This window comes from Centropristis striata, chromosome 21 (genome assembly GCF_030273125.1).
Source record: "Centropristis striata isolate RG_2023a ecotype Rhode Island chromosome 21, C.striata_1.0, whole genome shotgun sequence".
Taxonomy (NCBI): domain Eukaryota; kingdom Metazoa; phylum Chordata; class Actinopteri; order Perciformes; family Serranidae; genus Centropristis; species Centropristis striata.
The window spans coordinates 29,608,619-29,635,459 of NC_081537.1; the positions used below are offsets into that span (position 1 = coordinate 29,608,619).

At 36.4% G+C, this 26,841-nt stretch overlaps 3 protein-coding genes across 3 annotated transcripts in view; 1 reads left to right on the forward strand and 2 right to left on the reverse strand.

The window, feature by feature from the left end:
- Positions 1–15: 15 nt before the first annotated feature.
- On the reverse strand, positions 16–4,000 carry LOC131959160 (histone H3.3A). The gene is made up of 4 exons (XM_059324259.1): positions 3,875–4,000; positions 2,422–2,559; positions 1,697–1,850; positions 16–729 (listed from the first exon to the last, which is right to left on the reverse strand). The coding sequence occupies exons 2-4, from the start codon at positions 2,547–2,549 to the stop codon at positions 601–603; spliced, it is 411 nt and encodes a 136-aa protein (XP_059180242.1). The 5' UTR covers positions 2,550–2,559; positions 3,875–4,000; the 3' UTR covers positions 16–600.
- Positions 4,001–5,138: 1,138 nt separating this feature from the next.
- unk (unk zinc finger) lies at positions 5,139–24,448 on the forward strand. The gene is given in 16 exon segments (XM_059324260.1): positions 5,139–5,505; positions 6,609–6,818; positions 11,105–11,281; positions 11,375–11,505; positions 13,954–14,089; positions 14,179–14,296; positions 14,381–14,465; positions 15,202–15,509; positions 15,620–15,685; positions 18,401–18,475; positions 18,477–18,585; positions 18,697–18,798; positions 18,899–19,084; positions 19,747–19,928; positions 20,054–20,314; positions 22,319–24,448. Coding segments are annotated over 16 exon segments (2,451 nt in total). The 5' UTR covers positions 5,139–5,356; the 3' UTR covers positions 22,475–24,448.
- Positions 24,449–25,081: 633 nt separating this feature from the next.
- unc13d (unc-13 homolog D (C. elegans)) overlaps positions 25,082–26,841 on the reverse strand; it is a 42,886-nt gene continuing 41,126 nt past the window's right edge. The window contains exon 34 of the mRNA XM_059324257.1: positions 25,082–25,219. Coding sequence (XP_059180240.1) covers positions 25,107–25,219 — 113 coding nt within the window. The 3' untranslated portion in view covers positions 25,082–25,106. The remainder of the gene's footprint in view (positions 25,220–26,841) is intronic.

Genomic DNA, 26,841 nt, shown 5'->3' on the forward strand with positions numbered 1-26,841 from the left:
CTCCAGAACACAGGCTTTCTACTCATAAAGACCTTTAATAGAAAGACATGTGACAACATTTTCATAAATAGTATTAAATGTAGCTGCCAAGATTTTATGTTGAAAAACATGTAAAAAGCAGTCCAGAAAAATACAGGAGGAGTCTGCCGTGTTCCCAGTCACAAAGTGTCAAGTATCAACCTGAAGCAGTAAATACCAGACACTGCAGCGATACGGGTTAGCAAGACATGCTGGCATTTTGTGAGTAGTGGTAGATGGGTGAAGAGACCCTGGACCCCGTGGAAGATGTGAGGAATTCATCCTCGCTTCAAAGACACAACCACCCCCAGAGGGAGCCTGACACCCATAAAGAACCTTGACATGAGAACATGTAATGAGCCATGATGAAACAAGTAGATACTCCTACTGCACAACATTTCCAACTATCCTAGGTGTACTCAGGCTTGTGGAATGATTGATGAATTGTCCCAATCTAAAATACAAAATTCCAAAGAAAATTTGTAAAAAAAAAAAATAAAAAAAAAGAAATAAAAATGTCCACAAAAATGGTTAAGTACGATAAATAGGATCATTTGTCGTGACGATGTTGCCACAGGCCACTTAGGCCCTCTCTCCTCTTATCCTGCGAGCCAGCTGGATGTCTTTGGGCATGATGGTGACACGTTTGGCGTGGATGGCGCACAGGTTGGTGTCCTCAAACAGACCCACCAGGTAAGCCTCGCTGGCTTCCTGTAAAGACAGAAAAAACAAACGTTAGTTCACATCAACTACTGCTCATTTTTCCTCACAAGTACAACCCAAAGGATATTTAAAAAAGCATAAAAACACACCTAGAGACCAGAATGTACACTTAAAAGTTTCAGTTTGATCACTAGTCTGTATGATGGTTATTATAGTTAAGGAAAACTAACAAAATCTAGAATTGAAAAAACATTTGTTAACTGAAATAAAACAAACTCAAATTTTTCTAAAATGATAATTGAAACTGTATTTTGTGGCTACAAAACTAACTAAATTATAGTGAAAATGTCCTTTGTTTTCATCTTTGTCAACTTATTTCATACGTAAACCTTTTTGGTTGATATGAAATCTATTTCTCGTATCTGGTTTAAACTTATTGGGGCTGAGATGAATCAGACAAAGGAAATAAAGACAACATTTATTGTGACGTTGTTGAATCTGGCACCCAACAAAAAACCTTATTGCAAAAAAACTAAAACTAACCATTTTCCAAAAAAATTAAAAAATAAAACTAATTGAATTTGAAAACAAAAAATCACAACACATTAAAACTAAAAATGAAAAATATAAAACCATTATAACCTTGGTCTGTACGAAGTCTCACAACATAAGCAAATTACATTTTACAAGAGTTTTTTTAATTGACGTTGTGCAATGACCCGGTAATTCCATGTTAGGGCTGGGCCAGGACCTCATTATTAGGTAGTTTCCCCATCTCAAATGCTAGCATGTTTTCTGTCTATGAAATAACCACATAACAGAGCATATTTTGTATACTCCTTGTGTAAGTAAATTTGCGAGAAAATATTTCCAGCTAAACAATTGAGTTTACATTTGCGCACACAAATTCACATCAGATTACCAGTGAAATTTTAGTGTTTGTTATGATGCAATTGTATAACATGAGATCCATATCACTTCATGAGATTGATGCTGCCCTTCTGTATACATTTACCTGAAGAGCTCCAATGGCAGCACTCTGGAAGCGCAGATCCGTCTTGAAATCCTGTGCGATTTCCCTCACCAGGCGCTGGAAGGGCAGCTTGCGGATGAGCAGCTCCGTGGACTTCTGGTAACGACGGATCTCCCTCAGAGCCACAGTTCCGGGCCTAAACACACAAGTCTTTTAGCACCACGTATTAAAACAATCATTCATGGGTGATCCTCATGAACATGTTTCAGCTCATAGCAAAAATCCAAGAGCATTTAATACACATTTTCTTTGACCCTTTATAACATATACAATCTAAAATCACTGTTTAATATGAATGTATAATCCATTAGAAAACGATATTTTGACATTTTTAGAGACACTGAGCAAAATTCATTACCGTAACACATTTTTAAATAAAAAACCGAAAGGTTTTGTTTGTTTTCTTAGGCAAGCACTTAAATATAAGGGTAGCTGGTACCACCAAAATGTATTTTACAGAAATGAATTTTTGAATCAAAAATATGTTTAAAAATATAGAAAATATAATTTTTTAACACAAAATGAATTGTGCCTCATTATGGCTATATTGTTCTTTCAAATAAAAGTGAAATATATTTAGTTAAATAAAGTATGTTCTTGTAATCTCCACAGACAGGCTTCATGAGAATCACCCTCATGCATTATCATAGCCAACGTTTGACACCACCGACGTATTGTAGGCCGCAGATTAAACAGAAATGCAACACCTGTAACGATGAGGTTTCTTCACTCCTCCGGTGGAGGGGGCGCTCTTCCTGGCTGCCTTGGTAGCGAGCTGCTTCCTTGGCGCCTTTCCTCCGGTAGATTTACGGGCAGTCTGCTTGGTACGGGCCATCTTCTATTCGCTAAAATGAGAGAAATAGATAGTTGCATTCAATTTCGGTACTTAACCCTATAAAGCCTGAACCATGAAATAATTGCCAGAAAATTCTAATTTTTTAAAACTGGAATGATTAGTGAACCTGCTGACAAATAAGAAAAAAATCAATATCAATTTGCATACATGAATTGTAATTTGTATCATATTTGACACATCAGGTCTTTTTGTGCAATTTTTTGCTTTCAGTTTGTTTTCTTGAACTAACAAAAACATATAAAACATAACATTTTTATCCTATTATCCTAAAACTTTGAATTTCCTTTTAACATTTTCCTCAAACATGCAAAATATTTTTTTCCATATAACACAACATCATACATCTGCTGATATGAAGTTTTCACGCTGCAATGACAGATCCACCAGTGGAACCTGCATATCATTTTTGATACATCTGGTATTTTTGTGCAATTTGTTGCTCAGTTTTTTTAAAATCTTCAACGCATGTATACATCAGGTTTATCAGGAAAAAAAATATCACACTGATGATGCAGAGGTCTCAAAAACTTGTGTATCAAATGTAATACACTTGGCTTTATAGGGTTAACACAGCCACGCCAATGGGTACAGATCCGGTATAGATTGTCAAGATGCTAACTCAGCTTAGCATAAAGCTAAGCTACTCCCCTCCCCCAAGCTGCAGCCGCTGGGAGGCGCCTAGTGCTCCGGTAGCTCTAACCCTGCTACACCCACTACCAACAAGGCCCAAAGATCTCATTATCTCACGGTTGATTGGGAGATAATGAAACGTTTTAGCGACTTAATCGCGAGTTGGTAAGCGATTATAAAATATGTAGAAATATGGCCATGACTCTAATGATGTATATAAGAATAAACAGATCCAGATCCCATGGCGACCGGGTACAGCAGTCAGACCAGGTCTGTCCAGCCCAGCCAGGAGCCTCTGCTTCACCACTTCGCCATTTTCAGTTACTCATTTCTTCCCAGGCGACATTACCTCCATTCCACTTAGAAAACATTAGCTTAGACTTAATTAGCTTATCGTTAGCTACTGACCACTTTCGTATGAGATATCCAACATTAACCTCGATGGTTAATTCTAGCGAAGCGAACCCGTTTACCGATTTCACGTTAATGTTTAACTACAAACGTCAACTGGAAGAGGTTCCATTGTTCTATTTTTAGCTAATGCTAACGTTAGCAGGTCGCCATGTTAACCCGTTTGACAAACAACGTAAACAGAAACATTTTTCGCTTTTACATATTATAACTAAACAGCGAAGGCACATACATCGTTTCTGTGGCAAGCCACTTTAATTTACCTTTAGGACGTCGGTTGATTCTCGTGAATCTCCGTATCTGGCAGTGTGTCGCTAATGACGGCTGGAAGCGTTAAACGTTCAGAGGACGTGAGGCCGAGTATATATATACTGTCGTGACGTCATGCTGGTAAAATCCTACACGCTGATTGGCTGCCCTTCCAAAGTTGACATACGTCACCACCGCTTCTTACTGAACCCTCTGGAGTCACCAATCACGCCAACATTATCAAATCATGTGACTTGTTCATGATGTCATGGCGTAAAAACGAAGCAGTGTGTTTACCTGCCATCAACTTCCCTCTAAAATACTGGCTGAAAACTCGATGCCAGTTTGTGTTTGATGATGATCAGCCAAGTAAAACCGGAAATAAGGTCAAATATGTTTAGTATAAAAACATAGAACTAGATGTTCTCCTCATTTTACCTCTTATATGCAACTTTTGTCCACATTTGCAAGATTTTGTTGGGTTCAAAATATTGATCCAGTAAGTCAAAGTGACAAAATAATTATCAGGTCATAAAGGTGAGGTTGTGCTGATAAAAACAGATACCAACATGACGTGGTAAACATTGTTTTAAGTGTTATATACAGGCAGAATGAAAATGATTTTTTTTTAAAAAGGGGACAAAATAGCCCCAGACTCCAGAGGGTTAGCTTAGTTTCACACATTTCAGTTTTCTACAAAACTAGGTGTGTGTAGTTCTGTAATTATTATAACAGAGAATGGTCTAATGAGTATCGAGTATTATAATAGTTTGTTTTTTTTCATTAGTTTTAGTTTTAATTTCGTTGTCAATTTTTGTTTTCAAATTCAGTTAGTTTTAATTCGTTTTTAGAGTGAGTTTGCTAGTTTTAATTAGTTTTAATTTTATTGAAAATGCTTGGTTTTAGTTTAGTTTTTATTAGTTTTAGTGTTAGTTTTAGTTTTTTGCTATGGGCTACTTGTTGGGTGCGAGATTCAAAAAAGTCACAATAAATGTTTCCTTTATTTCCTTTGTCTGATCCATCTCAGCCCCAACAAGTTTAGTCAGTCATAAAACCTGATAGATGACATAGATTTCATATGAACCAAAATGTTTACGTATGAAAAAAGTTGACAAAGACGAAAACGAAGGACATTTTCACTATAATTTTAGTTAGTTTGTAACACACAATACAGTTTCAGATAGTTATCGTTTTGTTTTTTAACTCTGGTTTTAATTTTTATTTCAGTTGAAAAATGTTTTTTCAATTCTAGTTTTCGTTATTTCGTTAGTTTTTGTTCACTATAAAACCTTCATAAGTATTTCATTACCCCACAATCATTGGTTAGGTTATGGTTGAACTTCATGTCCCAGAGTTCCGTGTTTTTCATTTACTACTACTTCCTCCTGCCTTGCGCATGCTCACATCGTTGTAGAATGCGGATTTCGAAGCTAGTGAGAATAGCTAGCCAGTAAGCTAAAAACAAGCTTCTTGTTGTTAGGCTTCAAACGGGCAAAATGTCTAAAACACACTCGCAGCCCCCGTCGTCTTCGGCAGCGACGACTACCGGGGGACCCTCGTCGTCCTCTTCGTCTTCACCCGCAGGGGGCTCGACATCTCCCGCAACCGTGTTGAACGTGCAGCCCGAGAAACCTCAACATTACACGTACGTAGCTAGTTAGCTGGATTAGCTAGCCTAGTGTACACAACCTCACGTGTAGTCGCAAATTCTAAACAACAGCTAAATTGTATTTAATAAAAATAAGTGAGCGGTAAACGCCGTATTCTTTAAAATAAGTGAACAAAGTTTACAGAGGCAGAATGTGCTCATTAGCCGGAGCAGGTTAGGATAAAGAGGCCTAACGTTACTCACTGACAGGACCCTGATTTGTGCCACAGATCCATTTAAGATCTGTATTTGTGAATATGTCTAATTGCTGTATACACATAATGCAAGTTTAAATACTTTACATATCAGCCTTTTGGGGTGAGAAGTTAATCACGGCAGTAATGATCAGATATGGTAAGAAAGAAAAGAAATAGGATAAATGGCTTTATTTCCCTGTTCAAACTGTCCAATAATTGTCTTGAGGTCTGCGAAAAGATGAAATATCTTGGTCATTGTATTGCAGATGATATGAATGATGATGATATATAATATTGTTAGTTATATGCACAGGCAAACACTATAGCACGTAAGTTTAGCTGCTGTTCTACTCAAGTGAAAGTGGCTCTGTTCAAAGCTACTGCACACCTCTCTATACTGCCCATCTGTGGTCTTCTTACTAAAAATCCAGCATGCAGATGTTGCCTGCAATGAGAATTTTACTGCAGGAAGGAAGGAGTGCTAGTAGGAGTTAGCACACTGAAAAGCACTTTTAAGAAATGTGATGTTTAAGTTTATGCAACGTCTGGATGAGTCCACCAACAGTAACATGGTGGGACTCTCAGATCCCTTTGTGAGCTGCTCCAGGTACACATCCAGACTGAGAGTACATTGGCTGAAATGTCTGTATGTATTTTGATTCTTGTATTTTTTTTTCTCTTTTGTTTGCTTGTCTTGTTTTAATTGTTTTTATCTGTCCTGTCTTGTGTGGCTTGTGGACATGAGTCTGGTAAATAAACTGAATTGAAAATAATCACTATAGGCACGGGAATTAAATGTACTATATATAATATGAGTACACTCATGTTTTTTTAAGAAACGTTAAAAGGCTGTATCACTTTCTAGAGATTAATTTCACTGTCTTGCTGTTTCCTCTCTTCTAGATATCTGAAGGAGTTCAGAACTGAGCAGTGCCCCCTGTTCGTACAGCATAAATGTACACAACATAGACCATTTTCCTGTTTTCACTGGCACTTTCTGAACCAGCGGCGCCGGAGACCCATCCGTAGACGAGACGGGACCTTTAACTACAGCCCAGATGTTTACTGTACCAAATATGATGAGGGAACAGGCACCTGTCCCGATGGAGATGAGTAAGTGCAACTGAGATTTCAGTGTCATACAAGACTGCTTCACATCATGTTTACACTGGTTAACAGAGCCTTACATATTTTGCATAAACATCCAGGGACCTTTTTTGATTTGTTATTGTTGTTTTTGCACTGAGCTGTCCCTGCTGTATCTGTGAAGGTGATAATGGTAACTGACCGTACAATGTCTGTGTTACATACACATTTTACTTTTAGCTGTGGTTTTTTGTGTATAGAAGTGGCATAATGTATGGAAAAAAACGTGTTTCCTTTGTGTTTATCATTGCTGGCATGTTGAACAAGATCTGCATGATGTGCACATATTTCACACTTGCAGAATCTGTATACTTTCAACACCTTTTACAAACCAGATATGTGAGAAATAAACAGTTAATGACACCAGACAGACAGAATAATAGACCATGGCAGTACTTTATTTAAAAACAAATCTATATTAAAATACACGAGTGATGAGTGAGTCACTCTTGTAAAAAAAAACAATCATATTTTTTTCCATTTAGTCCCAGCAGTGGTAGCAAAGTAGCTAAAGAAACTGTTGATTGCACGGTTTTGATTTGGAAATGTGTGTGCAAATCTCTAAAGACACTTGACAGGTAGAGTGGGAGAGACAGAACCGCCCAAACAAACATCTATACTTTAGAAAAAAGCCACAAAGAAGCCACAAATTGTGACTACCAATATCTTTAAGCCTATTCACAGAAAAACAAGGCCAGAGTCGTGTATTATATGTTGACTTGCGTTGAGAAATGCATTAAAGGAAACCTTTAAAATTAAATGATCTGACTCCAACACAAAATCCTCACCTATTTCTCTGCGCCAATCGTTTGATGGGGAATGATGAGCAGGAGACGTCCCAGTTCTCAGTTTAACTTCATTTTAATAGAATACGTCAAGAAATGTGCAGTTACAGAGTCTCTGGGTTGAAACTACACGTCCCTGATTTACATTAGGCTGGTCAGTTCATGAAGTCTGGACGCAGTCTACTGTCCCTGAACCCTTTTTTATATCCTGACCGAGGTTTAATAAGAATGGAGGTAGAACTATCCATAAGTGCCTCATTTCAATCCGTTGATTTGTCAGTTTATTGCAAAAATGGACACGTCATGTCCCCGAGCAGAGAAGACAGTTAACTTTTCTTCTCAGCACATCATGTCTGTGACCTGACCTGTTAACAAAACTTTGAAAACATAAACTCCTGCCTTGATATGACTTGCAGAGATATTATTGGAGACACAGATTTTTGCAACAAAACAATTAAACATAAAATATATATTTTTGTGATTATAGAATCTTACTATAAATAGGGCAGAGGAAGTTTAAGCAGATGCAGTAAATGTATTTAGTTAAATCATAGTTTAAAACAATATTAGCACATGATCATTGTATCAAAGCATCTTGCATGCACAGAGAGGACACACACACACAGACAGTGAATTAGGCATGCATAGATAGAAACATACGTTAACAGAGACAGAATAACAGATTATTTCTAACACTCGGACACTTTAACACTAAATGGTTCAATCTTGCTGGTATTCAAAACACTCTCACTGTCTCATCTCCGACATCGAGATTGCAAAGAAATTCGAAAGCTCTGTAAATAAAAAGTGAATGCAACAAATTCTGAATTTTAAGTGTATAGTTACAAACACAGACTTTATAAGTTTAAATATGAACCTCTGAATGAACCTACCAGCCTGAGTAGGTTCAGGCATATAGGAAGGATTAGGATCAGACCAAAAAAATGTTGAGCCAAAGCTTATAACAGAAGAACTGTAAGGTGGTAATGTTTATGAGGTTTCATTGGAAAAGTAGCACCTTCTAGTTTCTGCAATTGTGCTTGTTTAGCATGTGGCTAACTGAAACTTAAACTATATCCATTTAAAAAGAAAAAGAAAAAGAAAGGTCTACCTTTACCACTACCCTTACCAAGGTTATAATAGTTTTGGATTTTTCATTAGATTTAGTTTTAATTTCGTTGTCTATTTTTGTTTTCAAATTCAGTTAGTTTTAATGAGTTTTTAGAGTGAGTTTGCTAGTTTTAATTCGTTTTTTTTGGGGGGGGGGATGCTTAGTTTTACTTTAGTTTTTATTAGTTTTAGTGTTTTAGTTTTATGTAATGGGGTATTTGTTGGCTGCCAGATTCAATAAGGTCACAATAAATGTTTCCTTTATTTCCTTTGTCTGATCCATCTCAGCCCCAATAAGTTTATTAAGTCATTAAGCCAGATAGGTTTTTTTGGTTGATATGAAATCAAAAAGGTTTACGTATGAAAAAAGTTGACAAAGACGATAACAAAGCATATTTTCACTACAATTTTAGTTAGATTTAGTTACTTTTGTAACCACAAAATACAGTTTCAGTTAGTTATCGTTTTTTTTTAGAAACTCTCGTTTTTATGTTTATATCAGTTTACTAAAATATTTTTTAAATTCAAGTTTTAATTATTTTGTAAGTTTTCGTTAACTATGATAACCTTGACCCTTACCCACTGTCAGGTATGTGGGGTATTAAGAGGTTAAATATATACTGTCTTTGTACAGTTTTCAATTGAAAACATGACAAAAAGATTAGCAAATGTATCACATTCTTTTTTTATTTACGTTTTAGACAGCATCACAACTTTGAAGGGATCTTTGGGGGGTTGTACATTTAAACCCTGAATCGATGCAGTGAAACATTGCATGACAAAGGACTGTAAAAGACGAGTGAAGTAGTGATCGAGGAAACACCCGATCCACAATTATAAGTCAAGTTGAGGACTTTAGAGCAATAGTGCCTGGTGCATAATGTTCACAGTGAGCGTTAGCACCTCTGTGGGATTCCTTTAGACTGAAATGTGCTGAGACATTATGGTCTGTCTGACCCTCTCTCTACAACAATCAATGTAAATGTAAGAGGTGGAGGGTCAAACTGATAACAAACTACTTGGTGAAATGCTAAGTGATCATTTTAAACAATTCCTGTTATACCTGTTTCAATTCCAAATGGCCCATTACACAGAGGAAGGAAGAGTGGAAAAGGTAAAGTTTAGCTGCTAAAAAATATTCAGTTATTTTTATTAGACCCTGACATATATATCGTTTGACCGATATTGGCCTATCAATGGTTTATCGGTATCTTGTGGTATCTGTGTCTATGTTGTCAAATATGTGCCAATAGGAAATCTTTGTTTTCACAATATATAATGCAGAAAATTATTCTTGGTGTGATTTAGAAATAGCTTCTTTTTTTCTTCATCTTTTAATTTGTCAAGAAATTGACTGATACTGAACATATAGTAATGATGATTATTTGGTTATTTTATTTTTTGTTCTTAATTTTCTCAGTTATCATTTATAGAATTGGTTGACAATGTAATATATGTATTATATTGGTGGAAAGTCAACATAGAGACGTTCTACTTTTATTCCAGTTAAAATATTCACTATATTGACTGCCAAATAACTCAGGCTGCAGGTCAGGCCAGAACCATATTAATACCTATTTTTCATGTTATACGATAAATCTACCATAAAGCTTGTCTGCTGTTGACTTCAGACAATACAGTTTAGTGCCAGTGTTATATGTAAACTGTACACACTATCGGCCTCAAAAGGTGTGTGTGACCTTAACCCATAAGAACCCACGGTGACACAGGTATCACACACATTTTAAATGTTCTAGTAATGTTCATGTATGTTTTCTCAAGTACATAAGTGTGTATTTCAGTGTTCTACAGCTACAGTAGCTTGTTGAGAAGCCGTCCAATGAGGCAGTGTTATTTATATTTATTTATTATTGATGTATTGTTATTTTGTTACTTAAAAACAAATCTGAAATGGAATTTGTTGTCTAACAGCACTATTAAAGTCACAATTATGATATCTGTTATGGAGATGAAAACAAAAAGGCACATGGTGATTTGTTTTTATTTATTATTGATTTATTATTATTTTAAAAGAAATCTGAATTATTAATGTCACACTTTTGATCTATGTCGTGGATATGCAGAGAAAAAGGAAAATGTGTGTCTCAGTAAGCAGAAAATGGGTCTAGTTTATTCATTTAAAAATAAAAAATATCATAAGCATTAATACCATAAACGCCCAATATAACGTGTTTATATGTCACATCACAGATCTTTGACATTAAGGGGTAGTATTTTTTTTTTAAACATCATAAATGTGTTCTATGTGATATATCCCCCATACTTTTCCTTTAAGGATAACTGGGTCTGGGTTCTTATGGGTTAATGTTTGTGTCCATGGTTTTCTGTGTGTTCCAGATGCCCTTTTCTACATCGGACAGCAGGTGACACAGAGCGCAGATACCACCTCCGCTACTATAAGACAGGATCATGTATACATGAAACAGATGCAAAAGGCCACTGCAGCAAAAACGGCTCCCACTGTGCCTTTGCACACGGATCACATGACCTGCGCAGCCCTGTTTATGATATCAGGTGCCAAAATAACTTCTTTTTGACATCAAAGCAATGGACCTTTGTCTTCATATAAGTTGTTCACAGAGTCTCTTTACCGTGTGATTTTCACAGAGAAGTGCAGGTAATGGAGTCTCAGGGAGGCTCTGGGCCCACAGAGGGAAGTGGAGGAGATGGACAGTCTGGACAGGCAGCAAGTACAGCCCTCATAGAGAAGATCCTGAGCGAGGAACCACGCTGGCAAGGTAAATCTGTGTAACAGCTCTAAAACAGGTAAAAACGACAACATATTTTATGGGAAGTGCCTTTCGTTTAGACGGTGACAGTGTTTTTGAGGCTTAAAAACGCAAAAATGTGAAACCACCCTCCAGAGCGTGGCGTGAAAACCAGACCAACTAAAACATTGTGATTGCCATTTTTAGGCTTCTTTATCGATGTGAATCAAAGTAGTGGCTAGTAGTTGTTGTTGTTGTTATGTTATTGTTGTTATTATACTTGTTGGCATAGCAGAGATGCATACAATGACGTAATGACGTGATATTTTAGCCTGTGCAAAAGCAAATTGGTTGAAATGGGGTATACACCATTAGGTAGACATTAGCCTGGGTATACCCAGACTGCCTTGCACGCTCAAATTTCATTTCGAACCTCCAGGCAGTCTGGCAACCAGAGAGGTTTCTTAACCCTGTTTTAGGGATCCAATCACAGAACGGGGAGGGACAGCATGACGGTGACGCGTACTACTCGGCAGATGGAAGCTTGTAGTTTTGTAGTTTTCTCACGGATCCAACATGGCTGCAGCAGACGCGAAACTCTCTTTAGCTATAGATGGTGTTTTAAATAGTTTAGAGCGAAAGTTGAAAGGCGAAAGGTCTCTCAGCAGCTCTGCTGTCCCCCGGCTCGTAGCGAGATCACTGGCGTTACGGTAGCGGGGCTATATACCAACTAAAACATTGTGATCACCATTTTTAAGCTTTTTACGGATGTGAAATCAAAGCAGTGGTCTGTGGTGGTGACAAACTGTCTCCTAGCAGTATGTTATTGTTGTTAATATACTTGTTGGCATAGCAGAGACATATACAGTGACATAATGACGTGGTATTCTAGCCTGTGGAAAACCAAACAGGTTCTGAGCAGGTTTGCAAGTTGAACCAAATGTGAACGAGCACCAGCAACAGCCCAGTGCTAGAACTAGATTTTCATTGGTTGGAAAGGGGTGTCGGCCATTAGGTAGACATGGTTTTTACAAATTTTCTATTGAGGAAGTGACATCAAATGTGCAAAATAAGGTCATTTTTCTCTTTTTAAACTTAAAACACTTATGTATTCCTAGTGGGGGCATTTTTACATGAAACATGATCCAGGAATTGAAGTGATTAACATATCGACAGTGGTCTGTGTAATCTTTAATTGTGAGGTGAACAATTGAAATATGGCATTCATGTTGCACATTAATTTAACAGAAATGTGAATGTTTAGCCAGGGCTAAATCAAGATTTTTTTGCTGGACAACTCTGCCAGTAAAACTGGTTCCAGAGCGGCACCAACTCTTTGCTGGTCTTGAACCATGAACCTTACATCAGGAGCTGGGGGACAAGACCAACTAAAACGAAACGTTGACACAAACTTGTCTCCTAGCAAACAACGTAGTTGCTGTTGTCGTTATTATGCTTTATGTTTGCACTAGCATTTCTGGGAAGCAGACGTATGCAGTGTCGTAATGGCGTAGCTCAGTGCTAAACCTAGGTTCATGTCAGTCTTAAAGGGGGAACAAAATCGGCCTGAACGTGGTCTTACTTAACCTTTTCAATGCAGTAGAAAAACAAACAGCCCCACTCTCTTTTCTCCATTTGGGTGATTGTCATGAAGCCAGTCTAAGTTATGTCTGTGAAGATTATAAGGATATACTTTATTAAACTAAATATATTTAACTTTTATATGAATGAACAATATAGCCATAATGAGGCACAATTCATTGTTTTGTGTTAAAATAATATTTTCTATATTTTTAAACATATTTTTGATTCACAAATTCATTACTGTAATGCGTCCAGATAAAAATGTCATGCTTTCCCCACACTAATATACGATAGATATTTAATAAACTTTATAAAAATAAATATATATATGTTTAGAATGTTCAGAATATAATCAAACATAATGGTTTTATGTATAAAGAATGTATAATAATGTATAAAGAACAAAATCTGAAAATTGATGGTTAAATGTTACAGGAATGATATAAATGTTCGAATTAAAATATGTGTACATTTTATTATTATTATTATTATTATTATTATTATTTAATTAAATTACATTTTGGTGCTAACAGCTACCCTTGAGCATATTTAAGCGCTTGCCAAAGAAAAAAAAACACAAACAAAACTTTTGTTGTTGTTTTTTTAATTTAAAAATGTGTTACGGTAATGCATTTTGCTGACATTGTCTCTAAAAATGCCAGAAAATACCTTAACATTTTAAAAATAGATTATAAATTCATATTAAACAGTGGCTTTAGATTGTATATGTTATAAAGGGTCAAAGAAAATATGTATTCAATGCTCTTGGATTTTTGCTATGAGCTGTACCATGTTCATGAGAATCACCCATTTGGGGGATTCCCAGTCATTTTATTGTCAAACATCTGATTCCCTCATTGTCTCCTTCTGTGTCTCTGTGTTTCAACTCTTTAGATAACAACTACGTGCTGTCCCACTACAAGACAGAACTCTGTAAGAAACCTCCTCGTCTGTGCCGTCAAGGTTATGCTTGTCCATACTACCATAACAGCAAAGACAGGAGGCGCAGCCCGCACAAGCACAAATACAGGTGCTCCATTAAATTATGCAGAAGGTCAATACTCTAACATCATTGTACTGTTTTTGTCTGAAAGTGGATGTTTGTTCTTGCCGCCACAGAGCATTGCCGTGTCCAGCTGTAAAACAGAGTGAAGAATGGGGGGATCCAAGTAAATGTGAGGGAGCAGAGGGATGTCAGTATTGCCACACAAGAACAGAACAGCAGTTCCACCCCGAGGTTTGTCAATTTCAGCAAAGACCTCAGAGAATTTAGACCAACAATCACAAGAGATTAATCTTAACATTTGTTGCTTTGTAACAGATCTATAAATCCACAAAGTGTAATGACATGCAGCAGTGTGGCAGCTGTCCCAGAGGGCCCTTCTGTGCCTTTGCTCATGTTGAAAGTAAGTCTCCACAATATACACTGTCAAAAAAACCTGTTGTTTTTACCGTAAAAAAAACGGCAGCTGTGGTTGCCAGAACTTTACCGTTGTAATATTACAGTAAAATGATATTAGCACTGTGGATTTCACGTTTACGATTAACATTTTATTCCACATTTTACCGTAAAAAATAAAAAAAAGTTTTTCCCTCAAAATGCCGCATGAATGAAAGATTTTACCATTAAATTTTACAGTATATTATATATATATATATATATATGTATGTATATGTATATATGTATGTATATGTGTATGTGTGTGTATATATATATATATATATATGTGTGTATGTATATATACATGTATATATATGTGTATGTGTATATATATATATATATATGTATATGTGTATGTGTATATATATATATATATATATGTGTGTGTGTGTGTGTGTGTGTGTGTGTGTGTAATATTACAGTATATTTTTGTTACAAACACGGTGCCAGCGTATTTTACAGTGGAGTAATGTATTTTTCAAAAAAAAATTTCCGTTTTGGCTGATATATACATTTACAGTGTTTCATTGTTACTGAAACTGAATGAACCCATTTGTCATTTTACGGTCTTTTACTGTCATGGTTTAGCAGTTTTTCACTCTAAAATCTACAGACATTTTTTACATTGTATCTTCTAAACACCTCTCAACAACCACGTGATGATTCATATTCCAATATATTTTTTCCACCTCCTCCTCCAGGGCCGTTTGTTACAGAGGAACCACCATTCCCCACACCAAGCTCCCCTCCGCCCCCCAGACCACCAGACCCTCTTCCCTCCCAGGAAGCATCTTCAAGTCCCATCAGACACAACATGGGGCCTGGGCCTAGTTCTGGTTCTCTTTCAGACCCCTACTCCCCGTCCGCAGGGTCCTGCGTAGCGGAGCAGGGGCTGCTGGGTAGTGTTTTGTCCTTGTGTGAGGACATGAGTGGGAGAGCAGAGCCTCTGTCTCCGTGGGCAGGAGAGGGAGGGTACGGCAGAGCACCAGGGTTCGAGAGGGAGGATCAGGTGAGAAGGACAGGAAAATGTCTTTCAAATTATGTTATGTTGCTAAAAATGGCTTATCCTACACTTATCCTGTTTTCATATCATTATTCTTATGTTACTTGTGATTACAGGCAAAGCAAAGGAGTTTTGCTCTTGAGCAGCGCAACAGAGAGTTGGCAACAGTGCAAAGCAAACAGGTACAACTACTAGCCTCTAAGTCAAGATGTTTCTGTAGCTTATGACGTTTTTAACCCTTTAACGCACAACATATAGATAGATAGATAGATAGATAGATAGATAGATAGATAGATAGATATTCAAGTACAATAAAATACAATAGAATAAAATACTGAGGTAGCATAAATAAAAACAATAGAAAAAAACACAGAACAGAACAAGAACAAGGACACTTAAGAAGTTAAGAAAAGAACATCATCAGTTGGTAGGATGGTTGGCAAGATGATGGTAATAATTAAACTGGTGATATGATGGCAACAATGCTATAGTGACTAGACGGTATATAATAATTATAGTACAGTATATAATATGTATATAATATAACATAATATGTAATAGTAGATAATAAACAATATAAAAGTAAAATGAAAAAATATAAATAGAGTAATTACAAGTAAAGTAATATAATATAATATATAATAATAATAGTAATAATAATAATAATGCACAACATGGGTCAAAAATGACCCACATTCATTTCCCATGTTATTTTATGCTGCGGTGTGTTTGAATACATTTTTTTAAATTATTTTTTACAACAAGTCATTATATCCATTTTTCCTTTCAAACTTTATGAAGAAAAAATATTTTTGTATTATTACATCAAGTTTACACACATGGGTCAAGAATGACCTTGTGTATTAGAAGCGTAGTGATACAAAAAGTGATACACCGAATTAACAATTTGAGTGTTTGTGTATCTATGTTTGTCTTATTTTTAAGGTTTAACTTTAAGAGAGTTGTTAGAAACAAATTGGAAAATCACATATTTTAACATTTGAGACTTATTAGAGCCACCAAATAATAATTTCCATTGGAAAAACACCACTTTAACAAAATAGGATAGTTAATATTTGTGTCTTCTTTGTCAGGTTTTAAATTGGTGACAACATATAAACACCTTCTAATGCACAACATGGGTCAAAAATGATCTTGTACATTAGAAGCATAGTGATTAAAAAAAGTTTTTTTATTCAAAAAGTAAGAAATGAAAAGAAAAAATTAGGATGTATGATGATCAAAAACAAGTTATTTGAGGAAAACCTGCAATACTGAATGATTAAATTATTTTATTGCAAAGATATAGAATATAGAAACTCATGTTTTGTATCAAAGGGGTAATGTAGTCTAAAATTCTGTATACTATCAGCTGGTCCACATACTTTTCTTGTTATCCCTCTGTCCCCCAGGCAGTTTCACAGCATTTTATTCTCATCACATGACTAGAAGTTGGCAGAACTCAAATGTCTTTTGTGCAGTATAACACAGTTAGAATGCCATAAATCATACAAAATGAGAAAAAAACCACAACATAATTTATAAATTGTAATAAAACAGAATCTACATATACAGCATCTTACCAATATTAGGGGAACAATGCTGCATATTCAACTAATATTATATTTACAACCTGGTCCTCTCCTCTCTAGTCTGTGAAAACAGCCTACAGTTCAGTCAAAGTTTCACTGAATTTTTGTGATGTGACTTCTGGTCTCAGCCGAGTCATTTATGGCTTCCCAGCTGTGCTTGGAAGTGCAAAAATAATCTATATTTTTTTGGACAGTATATGGTTTATTTATTTTCTTCGTTTTATAAGAGACGTATAGATAGAACACAATATCTCCGACCTCACACCTGGTCCCTATGACCTCACAAAAAATGTTTTTGCCATGATTCAAAAATTCAAACTCTCACACATACTAAATAAGTGACACTAAGTTTGGTTGGTATGCTGCTTGGTTATAGATCTGTGTGAAGCATTCATGTTTTAGAATTTGCCTCTTTGCAGCAACATCCATATTTGAAGCATTATCTCTTGTCATGGCTACATACGAGTCTGGACAGGATGTGAACTGCAGTGATAATTTGCCAATAGGGTTCAGAGGGTCAATAATGTTCTTGCTGAATGGACACAAGATTAAACTTACCCTATTTTCACTAAATACACATTACCTATTCGGGTGATTGTCGTGAAGCCAGTCTAAGTTATGTCTGTGAAGATTATCAGGACATATTTTGTTAAACTAAATATATTTCACTTTTATATGAATGAACAATATAGCCATAATGAGGCACAATTTATAGTTTTGTGTGAAAATAATATTTTCTATATTTTTGATTGACAAATGTATTACTGTAATGCATCCAGATAAATGGGTTCATGGTTTCCCCACACTAATATACAATAAATATTTAATAAACTTTATAAAAATGAATATACATTTGTTTAAAAATGTATAATTTAACAGAATATAATCAAACATAATGGTTTTTAACAATGTATAAAGAACAAAATCTGAATGAAAATTGATGAGAAAAAATGGTTAGATGTTACGGTAATGATAGAATTGTTTGCATTAAAATATGTGTATTTTTAAAAAAAATACATTTTAGTGAGTTCGTCAAGTGCTAGCCAAAGAAAAAAAATGAAGAGAAAAAACCTTTTCTTGTTTTTTTATTTAAAAATGTGTTACGGTAATGAATTTTGCTCACCGTGTCTCCAAAAATGTCAGAAAATACCTTAACATTTTTCAAATAGATTATAAATTCATATTAAACAGGGACTTTAGATTGTATATGTTATAAAGGGTCAAAGAAAATATGTATTCAATGCTCTTGATTTTTGCTATGAGCTGTACCATGTTCATGAGAATCACCCATTGGTTCTCTTTCAGGACTTGCTAGTGTTTCTGCCTGTGGGAAGTCCTTTGAGTCTGTCCTCCAGCATCCCTTCCAGCCTGGCCGCCACCCCCCCCCAGCCCCGCCCCTCTCGGACCACCAGGATCCAGCATCTCCTCCGGCATGAACGCTAACGCCCTGCCCTTTTACCCCACCAGCGAGACTGTAGAGTCAGTTGTTGGTAGGTGAAGATGTATTCAAGTTCAGAACGCACATTTCAAACGGTCGTGATAATATGAATGCAAAATAACTTTCAAATCTGACAAACAGCCATGTTGTTGTACGGTTGTAGAGTCGGCGCTGGATGATCTGGACCTGAACGATTTTGGTGTGTCGGTGTTGGAGAGGAGCTTGGAAAGCAGCTCTGCTCTGCCCAGCGTGGGAGTTATGCTGGGTATTTCAAAGACTTAAGAATTAACACACATTTGACAGCATATTTAGCAGTAAACATATGTATATAAACATAATAAATATTTATTTTTTTTCATTTACAGGAGGTAGTCAGTTTCAGAGTTCTGCCCCAGTCAATATACCAGGATCCTTTAGCAGCTCTGCTCCTTTTAGCTCCCCTTCACCATCTCCTCCAATCAGGCCACATACTTCGCCATTCTTTTCTACTCACCTGTCACAACCTGGCCAATCAGAAAGCACCTTCCTGGGACCATCTCACAGCTCTTTAGGTTTGTGGAATTTGATTTAAGACATCAAGCTACACTGCAAAAAGCCACATCTCAAAAACAAGAAAAAAAGTACAAAAAATTGTTTGCTTAAAAAAATTATCTGCCAGTGGAACAAGAAAAGCTGGCTTATCAAGACTTAACATAACAAGTAAAAATATCTAATCTCAATGAACCCACAAATACCTTAGAATTAGTGTATTCTCACTGATAACAAGTGCATTTTTCTTGATTCTAATGAAATACACGTGACCTATTTTCTCAACATGTTGAAAAATATTCTTGACTTAATAATAAGTAAATGCTAGAGCCATCATCTTGACATAATGATATGCATAGGCATTATATTTCTTGAAACCAGCCAAATCAGACTGAAAACTAGTGTACTTTTCTTGATACAGCTACAAATACTTTTCTCTGTACGTAGAATATGTTTCTTAAAATTCTTGAAATAAGGCAAAAGCCGCAAAATCTTTATATCAAACAAGTGAAACAGTCTAAAATAAAAACTGCTGACTAAGAAGAACTATCTTATCAGACAAAAAATAAGCATATATCCCCTTGATCGAAGATATTTCTTCTTACATAGACTTCTGTTTTTGCAGTGTATGTAGTGAGGGATAGAGATAATACGATTTTTCTTATATTTATTATCTTCTTTGCAGGTCTGAATGGTATGAGCACTAATATCTGGGAGCATTTCCCATCAGGCCAGGGTTCCCCTGGTACACCACCCACCCTCCTGCCCTCTGGGCCCTGTGCAGAGACTTCAAGGCTCAAACAGGAGCTAGAGGAAGCTCATAGAGCACTAAAACAGTGGGGTCACAGCTGGAGGCACACAGCTCAGGTAGGTAGGTAGTGGGGCATGTTAGCATGCATGTCTGACAAATAGCTGTTATTATTGTGCTATTTCAATGCCTGGGGAAAGTAACTACAGTTTTGGTTGGGTATTGTGCTCTTTGCCTCTTGCAGTCGTGGGCTGCACTTAAAGCAGATGCAGAGGAGTCTCGTGCACATGCAGCACGGTTAGCCATGGAAGCAGAGAGAGCCAAGCAGGCTGAGGAGGAGGCACAGAGACAGGCTTCTCTCCTGCAGGAAGCCCTGGAGAGCTTAAGGAGTGGAGACAACCCCCATCTAGCACTGCATCAACTCCAGCTACTACACAGACTACCTTTGGAGTCCGTCCTCAGTTTGCAGGCTCAGCTCTGTAGCTGCTTACATGCTGTGGAACAGGTAATAGCACAGATTCACAACTTACTAGTTACTGTTATGAAGCACTGGTTCCCAACTAGGGCTGCACCATTATGGCCAAAATGATAATCACGATTATTAATCACGATTATTCATCATGTTAGGGAAAACATCTGTATTTTTATTGCACTACTTTTAAACAAACAATAGGAACAGTTTTTAGTGTGTCTGTGCTTGTTGTAAACAAACAGATCGCTAAGTGAACACCTCCTGCAGCAGCAGCACATACACACTGTACTGCTACAGAGCTAACTGTTAGCCTATTAGCAATTTGTAGACTGGACGCTAAGGGGTTAACATCCCCTCCGGCTCTGCAGCTGGGAGAGACTGCTGCAGGAGGACTAGGCTGCTTCTTACTCTTCTTAACGAGCCACCGCCCCTTAAAACTGTCCATAATGTTTGTGACAACGAGTTCCCTTTTTCTGAGGAAAAACTCTTTGGGGTTACCTACCGTCTCAGGATGTTTAGTTGTCTGGTGTCGCTTCAGTTTGCAGGGTTTCAAACTTTCATTTGCCAGTTTCTCACTGCAAAAGATGCATTCGGCTCTAATTTTGTCCATTGCTTCTATGAAGCAGAACTCAGTGTAACTTTCATGGTACCCTCTCTTTTTCTTTTTGAGATATTCAGCATTCTCGTCTCCCTGACGCTCCACCATTTTTCCATTAGCTCTCTGTTTCTGTTGCTAGGCGAGGTTACCACTAGATGAGGTTACCGCTAGGTGAGGTTACCGCTTGGTGAGGTTACCTCTGTGTATACTGCAGGAGGGATGTTACACACGCCCTTATTCTCCCCATATAGCCTAGATTTTTAAACTTTTCTATAGTGAGGTTTTTATTTAAATAAATGAATAAACGTTTAATTTAGCCCTTATTTAGTTGTTTTTGTCCCACTTATGAATTTAATGCTGACTCATCTATATTTACCACATTAGATTTATTACACCCCTTAAAATCAAGAGGGATTTGCGCTCCCCAGTGGATCTTTGGCGCCCCCCTGGGGGGGTTGGGCCCCGCCGGTTGGGAATCACTGTTATAGAGCACTTGAGTGTTCACAAGAAATATAGGGTCCGAAACTAGTTTTTAGTTATGTGAAATAGCATTGGATATGGCAGTTCTCTTTAATGCTGATCTATGAATATAATGTTCATTCATTATATTCATGTATTACCTGAACCTATTGCTGTTAGAACTGGTCTATTTTTACACACTAGCACTCTAATACCTTTTCCTTTTTTTTCTCTTTGTCATTCTTTTACCATATCTATATGTGTTGGTCTTTGCTGACCTTGCTTTTTAGTTGTCCTTGTTTTACAAATGAATGGTCATCGTTATGTGTAGAGCCCTAAACCAGGGATTCCCAAAGTGTGGTGCATGGACCCCTGGGGGTGCGTGAGCTGCCGTCAAATCAAAAAGTGTAATATTAATTAATTAATAAATGCAGGCTATTCAAAATGCACTTCATCTTAAAATAAAGTGTAGAAGAAGTTATCTTCTTCCATTTTTCCAACCTGCGTTATGATGACGGGTTGTTTAGCTCCACGCTCATTTAAACTTTTTGTTCAACACGGCTCAAAATATTATAACATTTTCCCAACTTATGTGCTTTCTGCCTCTGACCCTGAGCCTGTCATCATCCTCTTTGCTCTTGAAAGTGGAAGTTTGCACCATAACTGTGTTGCATTATATTGAAACTGTGTTACAGTGTTTCAGATGAATTCAAACACGAGAGTGCATTGTTGTGATGGTGATTATTCTATTATATGTGTGTTTTGGCCATTTGAGCATGATTAAACATGCCACCTTTAATATGGCTATAAAAAGCTTATCGCATTTTGTTTATTTTGAAGGTGTGGGGGATTGGGGGTGCGTCAACCCGGTTGGGACATAGAAGGGGGTGCGCGGCTAAAAAAAGTTTGGGAACGGCTGCTAAACCATCCAACATTGTTTAGTTTAAGAGGTGTAAATATTGTCCTGTGTGTTTTCCAAGGTGGTGTACAGGAAACAGAGACAGTGCTGTGTGACGTGTGGGGAGGCGGGCTCAGTGTCCCTGGCCTGTGGCCATGGACTACAGTGTGAGAGCTGCTCCACCTCTACAGAGTGCCCGCTCTGCCCCGAACAGACCCTGGAACAACAGCTCTCTTGACCCCACAAGCCGCTTGGACCACCACAGAGCACCACAGATTCCAGACCAGTCAGTCCTGATTCCATAGATACCAGCCTTGGATGTCAACCGCCATTCAAAATTATGTCGAGGTCATTTTATAATGTGGTAATAACAAGCGCTGATCTGGTTTTGTATTTTTAAGATGACGTTTACTGATGAATGACCAGCACAGGTCACTAAGTGAAAGCTCTTAATGTGGAATTTAAGGATGAATCATTGTTGTCGTGGTTACCCGTGGAACACCAATATTTTTTACTAGTTAATGCTCTTGACCAACAACACTGTTCTTTACCCCTGCTCTTGATTCGTAAAAATTACTTAAAGACCTGCTGTTATTTCTTCTATTACTCTCAAATATATACATATATAGATCTAAATTGTACTTAAATGTTTTAAAGCTAAGCTCACCCTAAAGAACACATTTCCAGAGTGTTATTGATCCATCTGGATAGCTTCAGTGTGATTTGATGAGATTTAAAGATTTTTGTCGTCTCTTACGTACATCAAAGGTCAGCGGCATTGGATTTTTGGCACTCAATGCTCCAAAACATTTCATATAAAAATGTAACAGTTGGGCCTCTTTCCAGAAATAATTATTAACGGCAGTCGTCATGAACGATTATCTGAATCCAGAGTCCATGTGAATGTAAAACTACAAAGGTCTTAGCTGCAGAATATCTAAGTCATGCATGTTGGCCAGGTAGTGTCCCTCTGGTGCACTCTGCTGTGTGCTTGCGGCCAATCCAGGGTCCCATGAGTGACTGTATTATGATTTCTGAAAAGATTTTAAAAGCTTCTAGATCAGGGGTAGGCAACCTGAGGCTCTGGAGCCACATGCGGCTCCTCAGGCCATTTGCAGCGGCTCCCAGTGGCTGTGACAACAATATTATACGAAATTAAACAGTTATTTACATTTTAATGTTAGTCAGGGTTCGTATGGGTGCTTGAAATCCTTGAAAACGCTTGAATTTAAATGTTGTATTTTCAAGGTTTAAAAAGTGCTTTGATTTTGGATAAAGTGCTTGTAAATGCTTGAAATTCTCACTGTATTTCTCTTGCAATCTGACTATATCCATCTATAGACTATAGATAATCACATGTTCAATGTAAAAAATAATGAGTAGCCTATCTTAAAAGAATACCGTTCCTCCTAAAAATGTACCATCGCTGTTGGTGTGGTTCAGTGAAATCTCCCCCTTTTAGTATGTAAGTACTCATCTAAAATATGCAATTTACAACAGGTGTAAGATACTGGAAAAGCTTGAAAATATACCTTGAAAGTCTTTGAAAAATGCTTGAATTTGACCACTGCTAAACTGTACGAACCCTGGTTAATGTTCATGTTTATCACTGGTGTAGGCCCAAAGCAATTTGTATTCTTTGTGTTCTGACATTAACATTTTTTTAAACATTTTAGTCAACTAAATTGCTTACGAAAGTCTACAGCCCGGCACCTTAAACTCTAAATATTGCCAACTTCAAGTCTTGTTTTGACTTGCTGCATTCTTACAAAATCATATCAAGAAATGCTCGTTATGACCTTCTAGAGATGCTGGTAGGCTAATTGATGGTAGATTTAGTATGTTGTTTTACTTCATTGTAAGGCTGAAAATAAGGTCTGTGGCTCCATAAGACATTTTTCTCTTTTTTTGGTCAACAGTGGCTCTTTTTCTAGTAAAGGTTGCCGACCCCTGTTCTAGATGGATGGATGACACTGCAAGTTTGCACTTAGCAGGGTATTTGAGCTGTCTTAACAAAGTGAAACTGGTCTGACTGAAAACACTTAAGGGCATATTTAGCATCATCCAGACAATGATCCTATATTGCTATAGCCAAAAGGAGGCCGTCGTACCAGTCTGCTGGTAGTGCTTGTCTAGATTATAATGAATTTCTTGTTGATTTCTTGATTCTTTTTTATTCATAGGTTTTTTTATTTAGGAAAAAAAAATGTAAATGGTCAATTGCTGTTGAAAAATAACAGAAGATATTTAAAAATGTAGTTATATTTGTTTAAATTTACAACAGATGGCCTCTGTTAAAGCTCTCAGGTTTTCTCTAATATTCTTCTCTATAAACTGGAAGAGGAAAGCATGTTAACACAATCAAGGCAAATGTACTCAGTCAACTTGTGTAGTCTTTGAAATTACATATTTTTAATTTTTACTGAAACGCTTTTCATGTGAAACTCAAAACATGCAAACTTTTGTTAAAACCGGCCCATTTTCTATGTTTAAATCAATGTCTGACAGGTTTCTCTGCCAAAATTTTTACATTTGTAGTAATCTTTGACATTTCACAGTGTGTCAAATGTAGTCTAATATATATATATTATATATATACACATAGTTAAGTGATGTCATACTTATCTCTTGCACTGATTAGACAAAGCATCAGGAAGCAGACGTGTGTAAGGTGTATGAGGTTTAAATGCAGGTGTGAAAGTGTTCATGATCACTGTGATGGTCTTTGGTAAACCCATGCTCAGCATACTGTCCACACACAACTCATCCCACACCAGTGTTTCTTTCTGAGTGGATTTTTCTTTGTTTTTGGTACAGATCATTAAAACAAATTGTATATTTTTGGACGAAGATGGCTGTCTGTGTGTTTGTTACGGTTGAATCCCCTCCTGGGACTGTCTCTCTCTCTGCCTCCTCTTCTTCACGTAGGCCTGAGCCTCCCGCTCTCCTCTCCTCGACTCCAGGAGCTTCAGAATGCTGTCCTCTGGAAAAGGACAAACACATTCAGGATTAGCAGGATCTGGAAACATCAAAATAGCCTAGCTTTGCAGCCAAATTAGTTAAAGGTAGGTCAGTGTTATGAAATTTCTACATGTATTGATGATGTAGTATTTATGCTCAAAAATCATGATGATTTATTTGACCTTTGACCCCAAAAGTGTAGTTAGTGCACTCTGGATATACTATCATGAAACTAGAAGATCTAAGGAATATATACTGACCTACAAAGTCTAACTGCAGTTATTACATTTTTGGTTGAAAAACTAACTAAAATTAACTCCTTGATGTCTGTTTTATCTTGTGACAAAGTTTTAGATTTCAATTTTGCATAAAGAAATAATCATAAAAATTGCAGTAACTGTGGTTTGCTTTGACTGAGACATTGTAGTCTTGTATTTTCCCCATTTTGTTGAATAGTGAAGTCAAGAATAATAGAAATTGTAAGTTTATTTAATAGGGAAAGTATTATCTAGATAGTGATTAAGTAAAAAAGTGAGATAAAATAATAAACAAAGAAAAAAAAAAAGTAAAAATAAAGACCAAAATATAACACTATTATTATTATTACTATTAGAACCTTTTACAGCAAAACAGTGTTTGCTGTAAAATGTTCTAATTGTAATGATGAACAGTGCAGTAACTACAATGTTGTCATCTTCTTTCAGCTTTTATATTTTGTTTTCAGTGAATAAACATTTTCAAATTTATTTTGTTAGAAGTGTATTTAAAAGTGTTAAACAACTTTATTCAAAGATTTGTGTATTTTAGACTTAATATTATAAAGGAATGTTATATTTTGGTCTTTATTTTTACTACTATTTTTTAATACTATTTTTACTTTATTTTTTATTTTATTATTTTATCTCACTTTTTTACTTAATCACTATCTAGATAATACTTTCCCTATTAAATAAACTTGCAATTTCTATTATTCTTGACTTCACTATTCAACAAAATGGGGAAAATACAAGACTGCAATGTCTCAGTCAAAGCAAACCACAGTTACTGCAATTTTTATGATTATTTCTTTATGATTATTTATAAAGAAAAATTTAAATCTAAAACTTTGTCACAAGATAAAACAGACATCAAGGAGTTAATTTTAGTTAGTTTTTCAACCAAAAATGTAGTTACTGCAGTTAGACTTTGTAGGGCAGAATATATTCCTTCGATCTTCTAGTTTCATATGATAGTATATCCAGTATATTCCTAAAATTGAGACTGCTCAAGCCTCCGGAAAAAAAAATGTGATGAAAAAACTGATGGCCCACCTAAACGCTAAATGGGAAACCTGGCATCCATGAATCAATATAATATTACCACGCAAAATATTGCGATACTATGCTGAATCTAAATTTTCCCCCACCTCTAGTGCATAGCAGGTTTCAATAGGGGCTCTGCTAATCATTTTATGTCCAGCACCCCCCATCGTTAATGGGTTCATAAAAATGAACCCAAGGTTATAATAGTTTTGGATTTTTCATTAGTTTTTAGTTGTTATTTCGTTGTTTTTTCGTTTTCAAATTCAATTAGTTTCAATTTGTTTTTAGAGTAAATTTACTAGTTTCAATTAGTTTTTATTTTTTGGAAAATGCTTATTTTTAG